General features: G+C 43.3%; 2 protein-coding genes across 4 annotated transcripts in view; both read left to right on the top strand.

Annotated features, from left to right (window-relative positions):
- ALKBH8 (alkB homolog 8, tRNA methyltransferase) overlaps positions 1-10,476 on the top strand; it is a 124,315-nt gene extending 113,839 nt beyond the window's left edge. For all 3 annotated transcript variants that reach the window (XM_061440212.1, XM_061440210.1, XM_061440209.1), the window contains 2 exons: positions 4,712-4,861; positions 9,337-10,476. In XM_061440212.1, the coding sequence (XP_061296196.1) occupies positions 4,712-4,861; positions 9,337-9,894 (708 nt within the window). In that variant the 3' untranslated portion in view covers positions 9,895-10,476. The remainder of the gene's footprint in view (positions 1-4,711; positions 4,862-9,336) is intronic.
- A 4,637-nt stretch (positions 10,477-15,113) lies between these two features.
- On the top strand, positions 15,114-20,942 carry LOC133261604 (uncharacterized). Its single transcript, XM_061440040.1, has 4 exons — positions 15,114-15,221; positions 19,138-19,351; positions 19,831-20,055; positions 20,294-20,942. The coding sequence occupies exons 1-4, from the start codon at positions 15,114-15,116 to the stop codon at positions 20,905-20,907; spliced, it is 1,161 nt and encodes a 386-aa protein (XP_061296024.1). The 3' UTR covers positions 20,908-20,942.
- Positions 20,943-21,262: the final 320 nt, after the last annotated feature.

Raw genomic sequence — 21,262 nt, 5'->3', positions numbered from 1 at the left:
CATTCTCTGTCGTACCCTTCTCCTCTCGCCTTCGATCTTTCCCAGCATCAGGGTCTTTTCAAATGAGTCAGCTCTTCGCATCAGGTGGCCAAAGTATTGGAGTTTCAGTTTCAACATCCTGATCTCCTTTAGGATGGATTGGTTCGATCTCCTTGCAGTCCAAGGGACTCTCAAGAGTCTTGTCCAACACCGCAGTTCAAAAGCATCAATTCTTCAGCGCTCAGCTTTCTTTATAGTCCAACTCTCACATCCATACATGACTACTGGAAAAACCATAGCCTTGACTAGACGGACCTTTGTTGGCAAAGTAATTTCTCTTCTTTTTAATATGCTGTCTGGGTTGGTCATAACTTTCCTTCCAAGGAGTAAGCGTCTTTTAATTTCATTTTTCAGGGTGTGTCAAACATTAGCAACTGCAGCAGCACAGGATTCAATCTCTGCAGAGGCAAATGCCCTTGGCAAGCTCCAATTTGACACTTTCTGTGTTTGCAATCTCTATTCTGTAGGCTGCAGCATTGTAGATTGTAGGCTGCAGCATTGTAGATTGTAGGCTGCAGGATTGTAGGTGGGTAAAGCTGGTCTAGAGGGTTATGTGAGTCTCCTGGTTAGAGAGACTGGTACATGCCTGCTGGTGGGTGGAGCTGGGTCTTGTTCTGCTGGGCTGGGCTGTGTCAAAGATGTGTTTAAGAGGTGGTTGTGGGCTCAAGAAAACTTTTGGCAACTTCTCTGTTGATGGGTGGGTCTGTGTTTCCTCCCTTTTGGTTATATGGCCTGAGGCATCCCAGCCCTGGAGCCAGAGGCTATTGGGTGGGGCCAGGTCTTGGTGTCTCCAGGAGAGCTCACACCAGTGAGCTGGTACCTATGCCACCAGGGTTTTTATCCCCGCAGTGAGCCAGAGCCCTCCCTACCCCTACATATACACACTTGCCCCTGCAGCATACCCTCCAAGACAAACAGGTAGGTCTAGCACGGGCTCCTGTGAAGTCACCAAGTTCATGGGTCTTGGTGTGCATGAAACCTTATGTGCCCCCTCCATACTGGAGTTCCTGTTTTCCCTAGTCCTCTGAAATTCCTTCAATCAAACCCTGCTGGCCTTCAAAGCCAAATGCTCTGGGGCCTCCTCCTGATGCCAGGCTTGCAGACTGGGGAGCCTGACATGGGGCTCAGAACTCTCAGTCCTGTGGGAGAAACTCTGTGATGTATTTTCCAGTTTGTGGGTTGCCCATTCAGTCGGAATGGAATTTGATTGTGTTGCAGATGCACTCTTCCTGCTGTCTCATTGTGGATTTTTCTTATCTTTGGATGTAGAATATCTTCTTTGTTGATTGTTGTTCAGCAGTTGGTGGTGATTTTCCTATTTTCTTGAGAGTAGTTTGGTGTTTCTGTGAGAGGAGGTGAGCTCAAGTCCTTCTACTCTACCATCTTGTCACTGTCAAGAGTTAAGTACATTAATACAAAGAATGTGCTGTAACATACGGTAGATTTCATTAAAGACAGTTTCCTTAGCCTGTTTACCTTTTTCCGTACTTTGGATTATTTTCTTAGGATAAATTTTTCGAAGAATAAATATTGGGGTAAAAGTTGTGAACATTTTTATCTTTCTTAAAAGATGGTTTGTAAAATTGCTTTTTAAACTAGGTCCAGCAAATTTGTATTAATGAATATGTTATGAGAGGAAGTTACATCACAGTGCAATTACTGTAGTATACTTCGGTTTTGAAATATTTTTGATACTTTAATAGAAGAAAAGTGAAACTTGATTTAGTTCTGTTATTAAGTTGAATGCTTTTTCCTTTTTATCAGTATCTTTAGAATTGAATATTTAATATTACGTTGATGATTTTAAAATTTTGAAAAACCTGTATGCAGGTCAAGAAGCAACAGAACCAGACATGGAACAACAGACTGGTTCAAAACTGGGAAAGGAGTATGTCAAGGCTGTGTATTGTCACCCTGCTTATTTAATGTATATGCAGGGTACATCATGCGAAATCTTGGGCTAGATAAATCACAAGTTAGAATCAAGATTGCTGGGAGAAATGTCAACAACCTCAGATATGCAGATGATGCCACTCTAATGCCAGAAAATGAAGAGAAACTGAAGAGTCTCTTGTTCAGTCGCTAAGTCATGTCTGACTCTTTGAGATTCCCTGTCCTTCACTATCTCCCTGAGTTTGCTCAAATTCATGTCCATTGAGTCAGTGATGCTATCCAACCATCTCATCCTCTGTCACCCTCTTCTCTTGCCCTTAATCTTTCCCAGCTTTGGGGTTCTTTTCCACTGGAAGGACCAATGCTGAAGTGCCAATATTTTCGCCACCTGATGCAAAGTGCTGACTCATTGGAAAAGACCCTGATGCTGGAAAAGATTGAGGGCAGGTGGAGAAGGAGGCAACCGAAGGTGAGATGGTTGGATGGCATCACTGACTCAATGGACATGAATTTGAGCAAACTCAGGGAGATAGTGAAGGACAGGGAAGCTGGTGTGCTGCAGTCCACAGGGTCACAAAGAGTTAGACACAACTGAGTGGCTGAACAAGAACAACAAAGCAAAACTGAAATATTTACCTTTTCTCTCTACCTGATCCTTCCAGAGATTGGAAACTTTTAGTTTTCCAGTAGCTTAACAAATAAGTCAGAAAAACTATCTTGCTAACTACATACCAAGATGAAGGACAAAAAAGCCTGGTGTGCTACAGTCACGGGGTCACAGAGTCAGACATGACTTGGCCACTGAACAACAACAAGGCCAATTATATATCTTACACAGGTAACAAGAGCAGTTAATTGGGAATTGTGCCACTGTTGTTACTAAAGGACTCTTAGTACTTTTCCATCTTAAAATGTAATCAAAATGACATTACTATACTTTACTTCTAGCTTGGTACCTTTATTATACCTCAGGTATTAATGCAGCTGTGGGCTGGAATACTGAAGCTATTGAATGTTAATTAGAAATTGAGCAAATTCATATTAAGTATTACTGACATGGCAGTGTGACTTGACTCAGAATTCTTTTAATGAGAAGATTCATATCTTTATTCTCAGATGAACTGAGGGAATACTGATCCTTCAGCATTAATCAAAACTTATCACATCAAAAATTCCAATGAGTAAATATAAACTTTATGTGGCTACCTCTGTTAGATGAAATCTACTTATATATATCTCCTCTCTATTGTAGAGATTGGATTAAGAAGAAATATCTGGAGATAATCATTAGTGATTTTTTTTTAATTATTAGTGATTTAACTTTAACCTCCAGTTCCTTCCCTAGTTTATATGTGCACATTGCACGTGCATGCATGCACTTTCTCTTTTTTTCTCTTTCTTGTCTCTCTCTGTTTCTGTCACTCCCTCTATATATGGTATCTTTAGAACAGCAAAGCTGTGTACAAAACAATAGCAAAACTAGAGAAAAGACAGGCAGTCCTAACCCACAGACACTTGCCACAGTACCAGACATATGCCTAAGGCATGTTAGGCCTCACCTGCTTGGGGAGATTAAAGGATGCTGTTAGCTGCCTTCACTGTTTTCATTGCCATAGAATGGTTTGGTTATACTAAAAAAAATTAATTCAGTTGCATTTTACAAATTTCAAATGCAACACTGTATTCTTGTCAGCTCAGTTTAGTTCAGTCACTCAGCTGTGTCCGACTCTTTGTGATCCCGTGGACTGCAGCATCCAGGCTTCCCTGTCCATCACCATTTCCCGGAGCTTGCTCAAACTCATGTCCATCAGTGATGCCATGTAACCATCTCATCCTCTGTTGTCCCCTTCTCCTCCTGCATTCAATTTTTCCCAGCATCAAGGTCTTTTGATGCGTCAGTTCTTCACATCAGGTGGCCATAGTATTGGATTTCTGAGTCAGTATCACTCCTTCCAATGAATATTCAGGATAGATTTCTTTTAGGATTGACCAGTTTGATCTGCTTGCAGTCCAAGGGCTCTCAAGAATCTCCTTCAACACCACAGTTCAAAAGCATCAATTCTTTGGTGCTCAGCTTTCTTGAGATATAAATATTTAGCAGAACAAGAATCAATGGCTTTAAAAAATGAAATAAGTTATTTAACTTTATTTAGGGTGATTTTATTTTATGATGGTGCATGTAATACATCTTGAAAGTATAAAGAAGCAGGATAAAATAAGCCATCCTCATGACATCTGGGCCATTACTAAATAGTTTATATCCTAATAAGAGATACTTTGAACCTATTATTTGTAGCTCCCCCAAATGACTAAATGTCTTTATGTCATAATTTCCATTTTAAAATGTGTGATATTGGACTTCCCTGGCAGTCAGTGGTTAATACTCCATGCTCCCACTGCAGGGGGCACAGGTTTGATCCCTGGTCAGGGAACTAAGATCCACATGCCATGTGGCATGGCAAATAAAATAAGATAAAAAATAAAATATTACAAAAAAATTCAAGATTCTGAATGGTGATCAATTAGATGCCAATTAGAACTTCTCGTTTCCACCAGTGGTATTTTTATTCTAGTCATTTGTTTCGATTCACTAATTTGAATTCTGTCTGATATCTGTTAAAATTATAAATGCTCCCTTGTAAATTATATAAATGATTTTGTACTGGCTGTAAGAACTGATAATATCATAGTCTTAGACCCTTTCACAATGAATATGAAATCTGTCTAATAACTTTATGGCATTTAAACAAGGTGTTTTGTAATTCTTTCTCTCTTACAGATTGGCTGTGATCATAGCCAAAACCTTGTGGACATTTGTAGAGAGAGGCAATATCAGGCCTTTGTCTGTGATGCTTTGGCAGTACCAATTCGCAGTGGATCTTGTGACGCTTGCATTTCCATTGCTGTTATTCACCATTTTGCTACAGCAGTAAGTATTGTCTTTTTTGCTCTAAAAACTTATAACTAAGTGGCAGGAAGCAGGAACAAGATGGCGGAGGAGTAGTTGGACATGGAGTACATCTCTCTCCACAGATACATCAGGAGTGCACCTTCAGACACAGAAGTGCTTGCAGAACACCAGCTGAGAGCAGAGAGAGTACTTGACCACCAGAAAAGAATATATAGAACCACGCAGAACTCCGTAGGATGAAGGAACTAGGGGGAAAAACAGGAGTGTTAGTAGAACTGGATCTGCCTTCAGCAGGTGGGGGAACTGAAGCAGGGTCCCCACATCAGGGCAATTGCTAGGTCCAACAGTTAAGGCTGAGAGTGAAGCAGCTGATCTGTGACAGCCTAAATGGAATGAGAATCAGACAGTCCTTGCTGCAGCCATATGTGCCCCGGACAGGGACGCAGGTTCCCTAGAAGCCGCAGCAGCTGGGAGCTGGAGTGTAAGGGTGCTGGAGGAATCCCAGGGCAAGGACTGCTGTTGACTGTGTAGAGACGGACCGAGGGGACATGAGGGAGGAGATTGTGGTGGGACATGCCTGTGGAGAAAGCCAGGCAGCCATGGAAGCAAGATGATACTGCTGAGTCATGCATAGTGGATCAGTCACCGTAGCCTCTCTCTCCCCATACTCCAGCATTGGTAGCTGAACAATAGATAGGCTGGCCCATCAAGCACCTGACACGTAGAACAACAGAATAGGACCCCACCCAGGGTGCCCCTTTAAGTGCCTGACACGCCAGTCTACAGAGCAGGACCCCAGTTGGGGGGCCCGTCTATGTGCCTGATGCCACAAACAACAGAGAAGCACCCCAGGCCAGGGCGCCCTCTAAGTGCCTGAAGGGGTGGAAATATGGAGAAAGACTAGCCAAAGAGGCCTTCTGATTGCCAACTACTAGAGGCTTGAAAAAAGACTCTGATAGGGGCATAACTCCTGCGGCTGAGGCAGTCTGTGTCCCTGCACACTTGGTGCCATCAGGGTCCCCTCAACCCAAGCAGCCATGCCACCTTCACACTTAATCCTCACTGGGGCAGAGCTGCCACAGGCAAAAAAAGACTTGCACCTGTGCACATGGGTTCTCTTCGGTTGTGTGCGACTCTTTGTGACCCTGTGGACTGTGGCCTGCCAGGCTTCTCTGTCAGGGAGGGGGTTCTCCAGGCAAGAATACTGGAGCGTATTGGCCAATACTGGTTGCCCTCCCTTCTAGAGCACTATATTTCCTGCTGCCCTAGCTGCCAACTCCCCTGAGTACCTGGTGCTGCCAGAACCCCTGCAACCCAAGCAGCTGCACCACCTCCACTCCTGGCCCTCACAGGGGCAAAACCAAGTCCTTCAGGGAAGCCTCAGGAGCAAACCCCAGTGGGTGACCCACATGCAGAGGTGGAAATAAAACCACAATTGAAACCCAGGGGCAGTGTGGAAGAAGACCCAAAACCTTCCCACCAGCTGTACCAGCTGCAGATTAAATCCACATAATCAACTAAGCAGACACTGTCTCTATAGAATATATTAAAGGACATTGAGAGCTCCCACAAAAGAAAATGTACTCGTTCTGATAGCTGTGGACATTGGAGGCAAGAACACACAGGAGTAGGACCAGATTAGAGTCTGAGCTGTCCCCACAGCAGGTCCAGAGACCAGCACAGTGTTGGAGGGCATCCTAGGGAGGCGAGGTGGACTGTGACTCCCAGTGAGGGAAAGCATGCTAACAACAGAGACTCAAGAAAAACATGTATTATTCTTATATTTTGACTTGTTCTGTAGTTTCTTTTGGATTTTTTCCCCCTTTTCCTTTTTACCCCCTTTGTTGTAGTTGTCAGTTGTATTAGCACTGTGAGATCTAATTAAGCTTTTGAGTTTTTTTAAATCACACTTTGTATTGCTGTTATAATAAACCTCTCCCTCTACATCGGTCTTTTGCAGTTCTGTGGAGTTTTCCTTTTTTTTTTCTCTTTTTTTATAATTTTAACTTAAAACATTTTTAAACCTATTATTTTTTCTATATTTATTCCTTTGTTTACTTTTCCTATCCTTTTCCTGTTCTTTTCCCTTTGCAGTTAATCTTTAATATATATAAATCTTTGTCTACCTCTATTTAACTTTGCATTTCTATTCTTTTCTTTCTTCCCTTTCTTTTTCTCACCATATTTGTTTGTTTTGTTTTCATTGCTTTATTCCCCAGTTGACATCTTGCTTTAGTTTTGTTTTCCAGTTTGTGCTTCAGTTAATTTTGTTCTTAACCGGTGGATATCATTTTTGGTTTCCTTCATTTGCAGGGTCAGTCTATTGTACTTTATTTTTGTTGGACTGTTTTGAGTTTGCTTATGGGTATTTATGTGTATATTCCATTATTTTAATTATTATTTGCCTGATTTTGTAACTGCACTTGTCTGTGGATCATCTTTGGTTTCTTATGTTTGGGTATTTGTTTAATCTCATTTAATGCCATAACAAACCACCTGTGGAATCTCCATTTCTGGCAAGAGATCAAGCCCTGAGCCTTTGGAGTGGGAGCACTGACTCCAAGACCCTAGGCCACCAGAGAACTCCTAATCCTAGGGAGTACCAAATAGTGAGAACTCCCACAAAGGAAACCACTTGAATACAAGACCCAGCATCACCCAACTACCAGTAGCACCCTATGCAGGATGCCTCATCCAAACAACAAACAAGACAAAAATACAAACCCAGTCATCAGGAGACAGGATTTCCACCTCACTCAGCCCTGCCCCATCAGAGGGAAAAAAAAAAAAAACTCAGCACAAATCTCACCCTTTAGGAAGCTTACACAAACCACTGCACCAGCCTTAGGAAGGCAGAAACCAAAAGGAAGAAAGAATTCAACCTTGAAGCTAGGGGAAAGCAGACCTCAAACACAGTAAGTTTGAAAAAAAAAATGATGAAAAGGCAGAGAAATACTGCACAAATGAAGGAATAAACTAGAAACACAGAAGTCCATAAATGAAGAGGAAATAGGCAAACTACCTGAAAAAGAATTCAGAATAATGATAATAAAGATGATCAGAAAACTTGAAAATAGAATGGAGAAAATACAAGAATCAATTAACAAAGACCTAGAAGGACTGAAGAATAAACATCAGAGGCAAACAATACAATTAATGACATTAAAAATACTCTAAAAGGAATCAATAGCAGAATATGTGAAGCAGAAGAATGGATCATTGAGCTGGAAGATAAAATGGTGGAAATAACTGCTGGAGAGAAGAATAAAGTAAAAGAATGAAAAGAATTGAGGCAGTTTCAGAGTGGAGAAGTACTCTTGCCTGGAGAATCCATGGACGGAGGAGCCTGGTAGGCTGTAGTCCACGGGGTCGCTAAGAGTCGGACATGACTGGGCGACTTCACTTTCACTTTTTACTTTCATGGATTGGAGAAGGAAATGGCAGTCCACTCCAGTGTTCTTGCCTGGAGAATCCCAGGGATGGGGAACCTGGTGGGCTGCCATCTATGAGGTTGCACAGAGTCGGACACGACTGAAGCGACTTAGCAGCAGCAGCAGCAGCAGTCATCTCAGAGACCTCTAGGATAATACTAAGTGGCAGGAAATGTTCATAGATTTTACTGACTTGGACTACATTTCAGCTTTTCCTTTCTTTCCATGTCATAAAGTGTACCCCAGTTTTGAAAGAAAGCCTGTGGACTGGAGATGAGCTACATGGGAGTTGTGCTTTCTTAAACAGAGGTCTGTTGTGACTATGCTTTACTGCTGTGTATTTCTGTGTTTTTCCTGCCTGAGTCTTACTCATCTTTAAATGTCTTCCTCAAATACACAGAGTTGCAGAACTTGAGCTATAAGAGTACTTTAAGAGATCAGCTGTAGGCCTCTTGAGGATTTGTCCTCTCTTCTCAGCCTCTGAGCTTCTTTTCTATTTCTGTTTCCCATCGTGCTTCCTCAGCTGTTTCTCTCATTCCCAAGATCTGAGTTTCTATTTTTCTTCTTTTCATATTCTTTTCTTTTCAAAACTCAAGTATTTAACTGGTAGTGGTATGCTGATGTTTTTAATCAGTCACTATGCTTCTCATTTTAAAATAAGTGAATTTAATATTTTATAGGAAAAAAAAATCTTATTACTCCTGAGTATTACTCATTTTCTCCTGATCTAAGCAGTAACATAGATTCCTCTGTGCTGGAGTTACTGGCACCTTAACTGAATTCAAAACAAAACAGAACACCTTCTGTGCCCATTATTGGAAAGAAAAAAAATTTTTTTTTCTATTTATCCTTTTACCCTCCTTGACTGCAGAACACAATTCTTCTTTTTTCCTTTTTTTTTTTTTTTTAATGTAAGATTTGTCTTATGTTTGATTTTCTGTGCTGTCCATCTTAATTGAAAACAGTCCTGTAGTCAATCATATTTCCCATTTCCTCTCTGTATCTCTTTCTGGCTGATAAACGACAATACAGTTTTGTTTCTTTCTTGTTTTTTTCCACTAGGAGCGTAGAGTGGCAGCTCTCCAAGAACTTGTTCGACTGCTAAGACCTGGTGGGAAGGCACTCATCTATGTTTGGGCTATGGAGCAAGAATATAATAAGAAGAAATCCAAGTATCTTAGAGAAAACAGAACTAGCCAAGACATGAAAGAGGAAATCAGCAATGATACATCAGTGCAAGAGTTGCTTGTGAAGCAGTTGCCTAACGTAGGCAATCAAGACTCAGCACATTCTGTCTCCTCCATAAATGACTTTCAAGATGGGGGATGTAATTCAAGGAATGTTGCTAATTCCAAGTTGCCTATTCATACTAACAGGACTTCTTTTCATTCTCAAGACTTACTGGTTCCCTGGCATTTTAAGGGAAATCCTGGTAAGGACAAGCGTGTTGAGCCGTTTGGTCCATTAGGATCCCGTGACCCAGGTCCTGTGTTTCATCGTTATTACCATGTGTTTTGTGAGGGAGAATTGGAAGCTGCCTGCCGGACTTTGAGTAATATCAGCATACTGCAAAGTTACTATGATCAGGGGAACTGGTGTGTAATTCTTCAAAAGGTCTGATTATCTCTATGAACATATTATATATAGAGAAGAAGTGCTCAACATTTTTTTAAAAAATGAGATTAAATTACCTATATTTTTTAATTAAAGAGAAAATGTGTGGAAAAGTATCAAAGGAGAGTGCCTGGGAGAAATTTGAAAGTAGAGACTAGTTAGAATATATTCAGTCTACTACTATTGCTGACATCACTTAATCCATGATGGAGGAACAGGGATGGTTTTTAAAGTAATTGAAGTAGTTCCTGAAATATTTGGGATCTTGGGGTAAGAGTACAGCATTTTGAAGATAAACTTTTGTTACAAAGTGTTGCTAAATGAACTAAATTATGTAGAATCTTAACGAAGTAATCACATAACTTTTTATCAATAATAAAATATTCCTGTTCAGTAAAAAATTGTCTGAAATTTTATTTGTGATTGTTAGCTCTGTAAAATCACAGATGATAACCACTCTGTCACTGCACTTTACTAGCACAGTGCTTGACACATCATAGGTACTCAGTTAAATTTTAGTCAGTTGGATAGTACCCATACATTAAGGTAGGGGTTTTCATCCAATAAAAGCTTACTGAAATTGTACAATGTACCAGTCACTATTTTAAGTTCTGGGAGGCAAACAGTGAACAAGAAAAATACAAAGTCGATGCCCCTTGTTGAGCTTACATTCTAGAAGGAAAGACAGACAATAAACAATACAGGACACCTGGGTTTGATACCTGGATCAGGAAAATGCCCTGGAGAAGGGAATGGCAACCCCACCAGTATTCTTGCCTAGAACATTCCATGGACAGAGGAGCCTGGTGGCCTACGTAGTCCATGGGGTCACAAGGCGTCTGACGTGACTGCGTGACTTCATAGTCGATTAGCAATGTTGTAATAGTTTCAGGTGAACAGTAAAGGGACTCAGCCATACATATGCCTATATCCATTCTCCCCCAAACCCCTCTGAGACCTATCCAGGCTAGCACATAACATTGAGCAGAGTTCCGTGTGCTATACATTAGGGTTTTGTTGGTTATCCATTTTAAGTATAGCAGTATGTACAAGACCTTGCCAGAGTCCTAACTATCCCTTCCCCCTGGCAACCATGAGTTTGTTTTCTAACTCTGTGAGTCTCTTTTTGTTTTATAAGTTCATTTGTATTATTTCTTTTTAGACTCTACATGTAAGGGTTTTCATATGATATTTCTCCTTCTCTGTCTGACTTACTGCACTCAATATGACACTCTCTGGATCCATCCATGTGGCTGCAAATGGCCTTATTTCATTCTTTTTAATGGCTGAGTAATATTCCATTGTGTGTATGTGTATATATATACCACGTTTACCCATTCCTCTGTCGATGGTGTCTAAAACCTTCGCTACAGTGCGAGAACTTCCTTGGTATTATTGTTCTCCAGTTTGTGAGTGGCCTACCCTGCAGGTATAGGATTTGATTTTATCATAATTGTTTCCCTCCTACCATTTTGCTGTGGCTTCTCCTTTGTCCTTTGATATGGGGTATCTTTTTTTTGGTGGGTTCCAGTGTCTTCCTCTCTGCCAGGTGGATTATTTACAACACTGAGCCAGCAGGGAAGCCCTGCAGAAACAGTAGTGATCAATAAATCTTAGATGAGATATTGATTACCTTTGCCATGGAATTTCAGTACAAGATTATACATTTGCCCTTTAGATGAATTTGTAAGGTTCATGATATGAGAAGAAAGAATTATAGGCTAAAAAGTTAGCCTTCTGATCTCTATGTCAGAAGCTTTATCTATCTTTTTTATACTTTAATAAAACTTTATTGCATAAAAAGCTCTGAGCAGTCAAGCCTCATCACTGGCACTGGATCAATTTCCTCATCTCTGGAGGCCAAGAATCCCAGTATCTTTCACAGCTCATCACAGAAACATTTCAATTCAAAAGAGATCCTTCCAGAACTAAGAGTCTTTTAGCAGTACAGAGCTATAGATTACAAAATGAAAATACATATGATCCCCCTAATTTGAGTGGCTTCACAGGTGGCTCTGTGTGGGTCAGGAAGATCCCATGGAGGAGGGCATTGCAATCCACTCCAGTATTCTTGCCTGGAGAATACCATGGACAGAGGAGCCTGAAAGGCTACAGTACATAGGGTCGGACAGAGTGGGACACGAATGAAGTGACTTTGCACTCACACACCCTAATTTGTCAAGAAATAGCTGGAGCAACAGGCTAATTTGACACTGGAATACAGAATGAAGCAGAGCATAGGCTAACAGAGTTTTGCCAAGAGAACACACTGGTCATAGCAAACACCCTCTTCCAACAACCACAAGAGACGACACTGCACATGGACATAACCAGATGGTCAGTATCAAAATCAGACATAACCAGATGGTCAATATCAAAATCAGACTGATTATATTCTTTGCAGCCAACGATGAAGAAGCTCTATACAGTCAGCAAAAACAAGACTGGGAGCTGACTGTGACTCAGATCATGAACTCCTTATTGCCAAATTCAGATTTCAGTTGAAGCAGGGAAAACCAATAGACCATTCAGGTATGACCTAAATCATATCCCTTACAATCACACAGTGGAAGTGACAAATAGATTCAATGGATTAGATCTGGTAGACAGAGTACCTGAAAAACTGTGGACAGAAGTTGCTGACATTGTACAGGAAGCAGTGATCAAGATCATCCCCAAGAAAAAGAAATGTAAAAAGGCAAACTGGCTGTCTGAAGAGGGCTTACAAATAGCTATGAAAAGAAGGGAAGTGAAAGGCAAAGAAAAAAAGAAAGATATACCCATTTGATGCAGAGTTCCAAAGAATAGGAAGGAGAGATAAGAAAGCCTTCCTCAGTGATCAATGAAAAGAAATAGAGGAAAACGAGAATACGAAAGACTAGAGATAACTCCAAGAAAATTAGAGACACCAAGGGAATTTTTCACACTAAGATAGGCACAATAAAAGACAGAAATTGTATGGACCTAACAGAAGTAGAAGATATTAAGAAGAGGTGGCAAGAATATACAGAAGAATTGTGCAAAAAAGATCTTCACAACCCCAGATAATCACCATGGTGTGATCACTCACCTAGAGCCAGACATCCTGGAATTCGAAGTCAAGTGGGTCTTAAAAGGTGTTTTCATTCCAATCCCAAAGAAAGGCAATGTCAAAGAATGCTCAAACTACCACACAATTGCACTTATCTCACACGTTAGCAATGTAATGCTAAAAATGCTCCAATCCAGGTCATGAGTAAATGAACCATGAACTTCCAGATATTCAAGCTGTACTTAGAAAAGGCAGAGGAACCAGAGATCAAAGTTCCAGCATCCCTTGGATCATCAGAAAAGGAAGAGAGTTCCATAAAAACATCTACCTCTGCTTAATTGACTACACCAAAGCCTTTGACTGTGTGGAACACAACAAACTGTCTACAATTCTTCAAGAGATGGGAATACCAGAGCACCTGACCTGCCTCCTGAGAAATCTGTATGCAGGTCAAGAAGCAATAGTTAGACCTGGACATGGAATGATAGACTGGTTCCAAATTGGGAAAGGAGTAAGTCAAGGCTGTATGTTATCATTCTCTTTATTTAACTGATATGCAGAGTACATCATGAGAAATGCTGGACATGATGAAGCACAAGCTGGAATCAAGATTGCCTAGAGAAATATCAATCACCTCAGATACGCAGATGACACCACCCTTATGACAAAAAGCAAAGAGGAAGTGAAGAGCCTCTTGATGAAGGAAAAAGAGAAAAAGCTGGCTTGAAACTGAACATTTAAAAAAACAAAGATCATGGCATATGGTCCCATCATTCCATAGCATATAGATAGGGAAACAGTGGAAAAAGTGAGAAACTTTATTATTTTGGACTCCAAAATCACTGCAGATTGTGACAGCAGCCAGGAAATTAAAATATGCTTGCTCCTAGGAAGAAAAGTTATGACCAACCTAGACAGCATATTAAAAAGCAGAGACATTACTTTGCCAACAAAGGTCCATCTAGTCAAAGCTATGGTTTTTCCAATAGTCATGTATGGATGTGAGAGTTGGACTATAAAGAAAACTGAGCCCCAAAGAATTTATGCTTTTGAACTGTGGTGTTGGAGAAGGCTCTTGACAGTCCCTTGGACAGCAAAGAGATCAAACCAGTCCATCCTAAAGGAAACCAGTCCTGAATATTCACTGGAAGGACTGATGCTGAAGCTGAAGCTCCAATACTTTGGCCACCTGATGAGAAGAACTGACTCATCTGAATGACCCTGATGCTGGGAAAGACTGATGGTGGGAGGAGAAGGGGGTGACAGAGGATGAGAAGTTGGATAGCATGACCAACTCAATGGAGATGACTTTGAGTAATGCCTGGGAGTTGGTGAAGGACTGTGAGGTCTGGTGTGCTGCAGTCCATGTGTTCACAAACAGCTGGACACAACTGAGTAATTGAAGTGAACTGAACCCTAATTTGTTAGGAAATTATTGTCACAGACAATATGAGGAGGGCTGAAATATATGTGCAGGTACAAAATGAACAATGAAAGCAACAAATTTGCACCCCCCCTAAACCCTCTGATAGGCAGAACAGATGGTAGACAGGTGAAACAGCAGATATATAGAAACCTCTGTCATTCCTGAAGATGTGTTCAGTAAGTGAAGTCCATGGAAGGGCTTGTGTTTGAAGATGCAAGTTTGATGAAAAAGCTGCCTCTAGACATGCCTACACTAAGAAAAATCCCTACCCTGCCCCTGTCTAGATTCCACCACAAAAAAATGGGGTCAACTTCACTCTTCCTAACTAGATGCTTGGAAACTGTAATAAAATGGAAGGAACGCAAAGGCAGCCCTGGTGCTCCCGCTCCCCAGGGTGTGATCCGAGCTCACCTGTCCTTCAGTCCAGCTGCCTTTCTGGCCAACAGGGATGCGACAGCTAATGGCAGGGTCACAGAGCTGTGTCTGCTCAAGTCAGGGTCACCCAAATGACCCACCTGAAAGGCTGAAGTCTGAGCCACAGACCACAGATCGAGTGTATGTCGTGAATGTTTGGAGTCTAGGACAACACATTTCCCACCAGGACGGTGGAACCTTGGACTTCAGTCATAGCCTGCTCTATTCTCCCCTCCCATTCATTTGGCAACACTCAACTGCCATCCCAGCCTTGAGTCCAGCAGGCTGTTTCAGTCCCTGAGAGACAGGCTGGCCTTGGGAACCTCTATTCAGGGGCAACGTCTGGATGAGCCAATGCACCCCTACAGGCTGGGTTACGGCTGTGCTGCACATCGGGAAGTGGATGACCACCTGCCAGGTCAGGAGGACGAGAGGCTGGTCCAGACAATGCCCTGGTGCCTGGCAAGTCGGCTTGAATTTCAGTTTCCCCATCTCTAAAAGTCAATGACCAGCTTTCCCAACACCATTTACTGAAGAGACTCTTTTTTTTTTTTTTCTCCATTGTGTGTTCCTTTTATATTTAATTCTGCATTTTAAGGAAAGATGGGATCCTAGCTGTTAGCCTAGCCCACCTTCACTGAAAACCTATCTATAACCCATATTGTCACTTTTTCAATTTTTAAACTATATTTTCAGGGCGTGAAATTCATTACAAGTGTATTCTTATTACATACACCTTTTGGAGGGTGTTTATGGTGTCTGCATTATGAACATATTTCCTCATTGCTATACAACTTCTGACAGATGATACTTGACACATGTAATTATTATGTAGGGAACAGAAAATTGTACACATGACAACAGGGAAAAGTAGTGAATGTGATCAAAGAAGCTGTCATAGAAATGAATTTACCCTAGATTTACTTGGGCCTGGAGTGCTAGGCTAAAATGTAACACTCAGTTGTTGCCATTTTCGTCCATGAAATCCTTTTACTGTTTCATTGCAAATTAGGTCAAGTATTAAGAAAAGTACCACCAAAAAAAAAAGTATATAAGTCAGAGAAAGGCAAGTGTATGTTAATGCATGGGTGTGGAATCTAGAAAGATGTGACTGATGAACCTATTTGTAAGGCAGAGATGGAGACGCAGACATAGAGAACAGACTACAGACTTGTGGACACAGTGGGGGAAGAGAGGGTGGGACCAACTGAGAGAGCAGCTTGGAGACATATACATGAGCTTATGTAAACCAGAGCAAGTGGGAATTTGCTCTGTGACACAGGGAGCTCAACCTAGTGCTCTGTGACAACCTGGAGGGGTGGGATGGGCAAGGAGAAGGGAGGGAGTTTCAGCAGGAAGGGGACATATGTATACCTGTAGCTGAGTCATGCTGATGTATGGCAGAAACCAACACAAGACTGTAAAGAAATTATTCTCCAATTAAAGAAATAAAAGGAAACACGATGTAGTAAACACAAAATTAAAAGCTATTGAGAAAGACAGGCCAGCTTGACTTTCTATCATAGAAAAACATTTCTGGTGTTAACAGCATTTTCACTGCTATGAATACATCTGAACAAGCTTTAAATAAACCCTTTAGACTCACCTTCATATAACAACATTATAGGAAACAAAAATTTACCGTTTTTTCTTTGAAGATAGTAAAAAGTGAAACTTTATGGCTATATTCTTTAATATCCATAAAAAATGATCAACTTCAGTTTAAATACTTTTTGCTTTATCAAACAAGGTATAAAATACTCAATTATACATATTTAAACACCATTATTTTTAAAATCAGTCATCTCTTCATACAGCATGTTTCCAATGCTTCCACAGTACCATAAATAACTATATCTCTGAAAAATCATGAACTTTGAAAAAATAACACACAAAACAACACAATTTATGCAGTAGGCCACCCTAATGAGGGATGGTGATCCTTGTCTCCTCTAGTGATTAGTGAGGCTGAGCATCTAAAACTTGGACATTTGTGTGTCTTTGGAGAAATGTCATCAAGTTGAGAGTCCAGAAACAAATCCAAGCATCCATGGTCAACTCATCTGTGACAAAGAAGGGGAGAATATACAAATGGGAACAAGAAGGTGTCTTCAGTAAATGTCCATGGAAAAATCGGACAGCTACATCCAAAAAATTCTATTGGTTTTTATCTCATACCACCTGAATATCAGTGAAACACATCAACCCAAAGACCGATGTTACGAGATTTCTAGAAATAAGCATAGGTCGTAGGCTCCTTAACATGAGAGTCTCCTTCGCATTTGGTGGGCAGAAGCAGAAATGGGTCTCTCTTCAAGTAAGGGAAACAGGAAAACAAGGTACACCAATGGGTTTCCATTCAATTGAACAGCTTTGCAACGGAAAAGCTAAGCATTCACAAATCAAAAAAATAGTCAACTGAACATGAGAGACTACTTGCAAGTGATGTATCTGATAAGCGGTTCATATGTAAAATAGACTAAGAACAAACAGCACTCAAGTCTCCAAGAAAAAACACACCACCCTTGTCCCTTCCCCCAACACCAACTCCAACCTAAACCCTTTATCTTACTCTACTGCTACTGCTGCTACTGCTAAGTCATTTCAGTCGTGTCCGACTCTGTGCGACCCCATAGATGGCAGCCCACCAGGCTCCCCCGTCCCTGAGATTCTCCAGGCAAGACACTGAAGTGGGTTGCCATTTCCTTCTCCAATGCATGAAAGTGAAAAGTGAAAGTGAAGTCGCTCAGTCGTGTCCAACTCTTTGCGACCCCATGGACTGCAGCCTACCAGGCTCCTCCATCCATGGGATTTTCCAGGCAAGAGTACTGGAGTGGGGTGCCACTGCCTTCTCCATTATCTCACTCTAGTTCAGTTCAGTTCAGTCGCTCAGTTGTGTCCGACTCTTTGCGACCCCATGAATTGCAGCACACCAGGCCTCCCTGTCCATCACCAACTCCTGGAGTTCACTCAGACTCACGTCTATCGAGTCAGTGATGCCATCCAGCCATCTCATCCTCTGTCGTCCCCTTCTCCTCCTGCCCCTAATCCCTCCCAGCATCAGAGTCTTTTTCCAATGAGTCAACTCTTCGCATGAGGTGGCCAAAGTACTGGAGTTTCAGCTTTAGCATCATTCCTTCCAAAGAAATCCCAGGGCTGATCTCCTTCAGAATGGACTGGTTGGATCTCCTTGTAGTACAAGGGACTCTCAAGAGTCTTCTCCAACATCACAGTTCAAAAGGATCAATTCTTCGGCACTCAGCCTTCTTCACAGTCCAACTCTCACATCCATCCATGACCACAGGAAAAACCATAGCCTTGACTAGACAGACCCTTGTTGACAAAGTAATGTCTCTGCTTTTGAATATGCTATCTAGGTTGGTCATAACTTTCCTTCCAAGGAGTAAACGTCTTTTAATTTCATGGCTGCAGTCACCTAACCTGTCCCTAAAACCTATCCCTAAGCTAACAATATACATGTGCATTCAAAGGCATTCATCCATCCACAGGAGAGACAGAGAGAGAGAAAGAGGAAGACATAGGCTGAATTCAGAAAGGAAAAGAAAGAGAAACATCTAGAGAGAGACACTGAACAAAAGAGAGGAAATGAGTAGATTTTAGAGACTTTTCATATATCTATCTGGAAGTTAGAAGCAATGACAGTGTCCATCCACCCCAGAACGGGGAAAATGATCCAAGGTTATGAGAGTAAAAGACAAGAATGCAGGGAGCCATTATAAGCTCAGCCACCCACAGAAGCCAAGATGGGGCACTTGAACCAGAATCTCAGTGGAAAAAGAGGACCAGAAAGTTGGGCCCTCTTTTGTATAAGAGAAGGTGACCTTCGAGTCTTCTTTCAGTCCTCCATTGGGGGATCAGGGTCTCGAAATAGGCAGGAAGGGGAGTGCCTTTTCCTAGGTCCCAGAGCCCATCCAGGCCTGTTTCTGCCCCATTCTGTGCTAGGTCAGCCCTGTATTGAATCCTTTGGGAAGTCCCAGCGCACAAGCTCCATGTGATACCAGCCCCAGGTTGAAAGGCATGGAGGTCTTGTAGGCCGACAGTCCTAGGCAGTAGATGGGAGAATGACCCCCATTCTGCAGAAGGAGAGACTGGGGAAACCCTGAGGGGCACATGGCTTGTCCAGGGCCACATCACAGATGAGAAGAAGGAGCCTGGTCTGAAAGCAGCTGTGTCCTCAGAGCTCAGGCCCTGGCTGCACCCAGGCCTTTCAAGGCTGTGGGGTGGGTGGTGTGGGTGTCACTCTGCCTGCACATGGCCTAAGAGGGTGGGTGAACAGTCAATCCAGAGGTTCCCATGGGGAGCTTTGTGTAGGGACCTCAGTAAGAACCCAGGAAATGATGTCACTTCCTGGCAACAGAACCCAACAGAACCTGGAACGTGGGTATCCAGGCCTCCACAGCGGAGAGGAGCCCCCAGCCAGATCGCTTGCTGCCAAGATGTTCTGCTGTTTGCCCCTGCCCAGAGGCTGGGGCCTCGGGAGAGCTCACAGGCAGAGTGTGTGGGAACGTGCTCGACGCTGGCTCAGGCTCCCCCCGAGAGGGCTCTGTCCCTTTGCCCGAAGGAAAAGGAAGGTAACATAGGAGCCCCAGGCCAGGCCAGGTCCCCTCTCCCATCCCATCCAGGTAACCCTGAGTCCTTTCCCTGTGTGCATGGATGGGGGTTTCTCGGGGTGTGTCTGCCTCAAGCAAGCCCAGGCGGATGTGGGTCAGAAGCCTGTGGGCCAGTTGTGTCCACACCCCAGGGGAGAGCAGGCTAGGCAGGATGGGAAGAGTTCAGGCAGGGCCGGCTGCTCAGGCTGACCTCACGCCCTCAGGTGGGTCTCCTTCCTCCTGGGTGGGTACCTGAGCAGACATATGTCTCTGCTGGGAGCAGAAGTTCGAGCGGGCAGAAGCAGCAGCCATACTGGCCAGGCCCAGCTTGGAAAAGTCCAAGCAGGGCTGGCTGACGGTCATTATCATTGCAGAGCTTCCCACTGGATGTGGCTGATGAGGGGGACACGCCGTCCACCTCCCTGACGGAGGGGTTGGACCACCACCCCCCTGCCCGTGAGCCCCAGTGCAGGCTCCAGGTGAGTGTGCCCACGGAGGGGTCAGCCCAACTGGGAATGAAGAGGAAGCAGGGAAGGCTGTGGCCCAGACACCACCCAGGACACACCCTGGGGCCCAGTCTCAGGCTCCCACAAAGCTCAGCACATCCGACTCCAACCCAGAGCCCCGAGAACCCCTGCCTCTGAGGCAGCAGGAGGACCTGGAGCCCAGCACGGCAGAGCACAGAGGTGAGGAGGCTGGGGCTGTGCATGTGAGGGTGTGGGGAGGGGCTGCTGAGCCACACAGGGAGGAGTCCCCTAGAGCTGTGGCTGGGCCTGAAGCAAAGGCTGGCCTCACACCACCCATCTTATAGACTGCAGAGAAGACTCCTATGCTGGGAATTCTTTGGGAATCTCTAGGAAGCTTTAGTGCCCAGTTAGGCACATGGCAAGGTTGGCCTGTGGGCAAACTTTTCTCTTCTCCCAGCTCTAGCTCTGACCTTCAAATTCAACCAGGCTCCACTTCCAAGACCTGTCCCTGCAGAGGTGGTTGCTACAGGTGCAGGACCCAGGGATCCACTGAGGGGAGATCGAGACCTGAGATTTCCCCTCCCAAAGACACCGGGCCAGCTGGGTACTGGCCAGCACCCTGAGAAGATCGGATGCCTGCAGGACCCCCAGCCCCAGGCACCGATGTCCCACCCCCTCAGCAAGAACCTCCACCTCCACCTGCACCTGTACCTGCTCGGGCTTTGGCAGGAGAACCCGTGTCCGGGGATGAGTTACCACCTCTGCAGGGAGAGCCTGCCCTGGCTCCTGCCCAAGACCCAGATGCCCATGATGACTCACCCACCCCTGCAGGGAGAATGGGCCCCCGCTCTGGACAGAGACCCAGATCCCTTTCTGGAAACACCTCGTCCAGGAGCACGGTTGGCTCTGCAGCCTCCATCCCTGTCTGATTCCCATGGACGCCATCAACTCGCTCCCCACCCAGGGGAAATTGAGTTCCCTTCCCCTGAGCTTATTTTAATCTGGTTTGTGTTTAGTTTTCTTGTGAGGTTTTATTTTTTTTTTATGGATTTATATATATTTTTCTGTTAAGTTTTTTTTAATAAATTTTACTTTAATTGATGCAATCTGGGAATCTTAAGGCCTTCACAAAGCTGTGTAACCATCACCAGTGTCTACATTTGGACCCTCTCATTCTATCCCCCCCACCTCTCAGCAAAGCTGGGATTCATGTCAAGCACTCCCTGTTCCTCCCTCCCCCACCTGACAGCATTTAGTCTTCTTCTTTCTCCATTTCTCCCCATTCTTTGGGTGTCCACAATCAATGCCAATCACTGAAATGACAGAAAACTGGATTTTTTTCTGACTGAAAGTGAAAGTTATAGTCGCTTAGTCTTGTTAGACTCTTTGCAACCCCATGGATTTTACAGTCCATGGATTATCTAGG

This window comes from Bos javanicus, chromosome 15 (genome assembly GCF_032452875.1).
Source record: "Bos javanicus breed banteng chromosome 15, ARS-OSU_banteng_1.0, whole genome shotgun sequence".
Lineage (NCBI taxonomy): Eukaryota > Metazoa > Chordata > Mammalia > Artiodactyla > Bovidae > Bos > Bos javanicus.
Note: the sequence above shows the minus strand (reverse complement) of the source record. Positions and strands in the feature narration are given on the sequence as shown.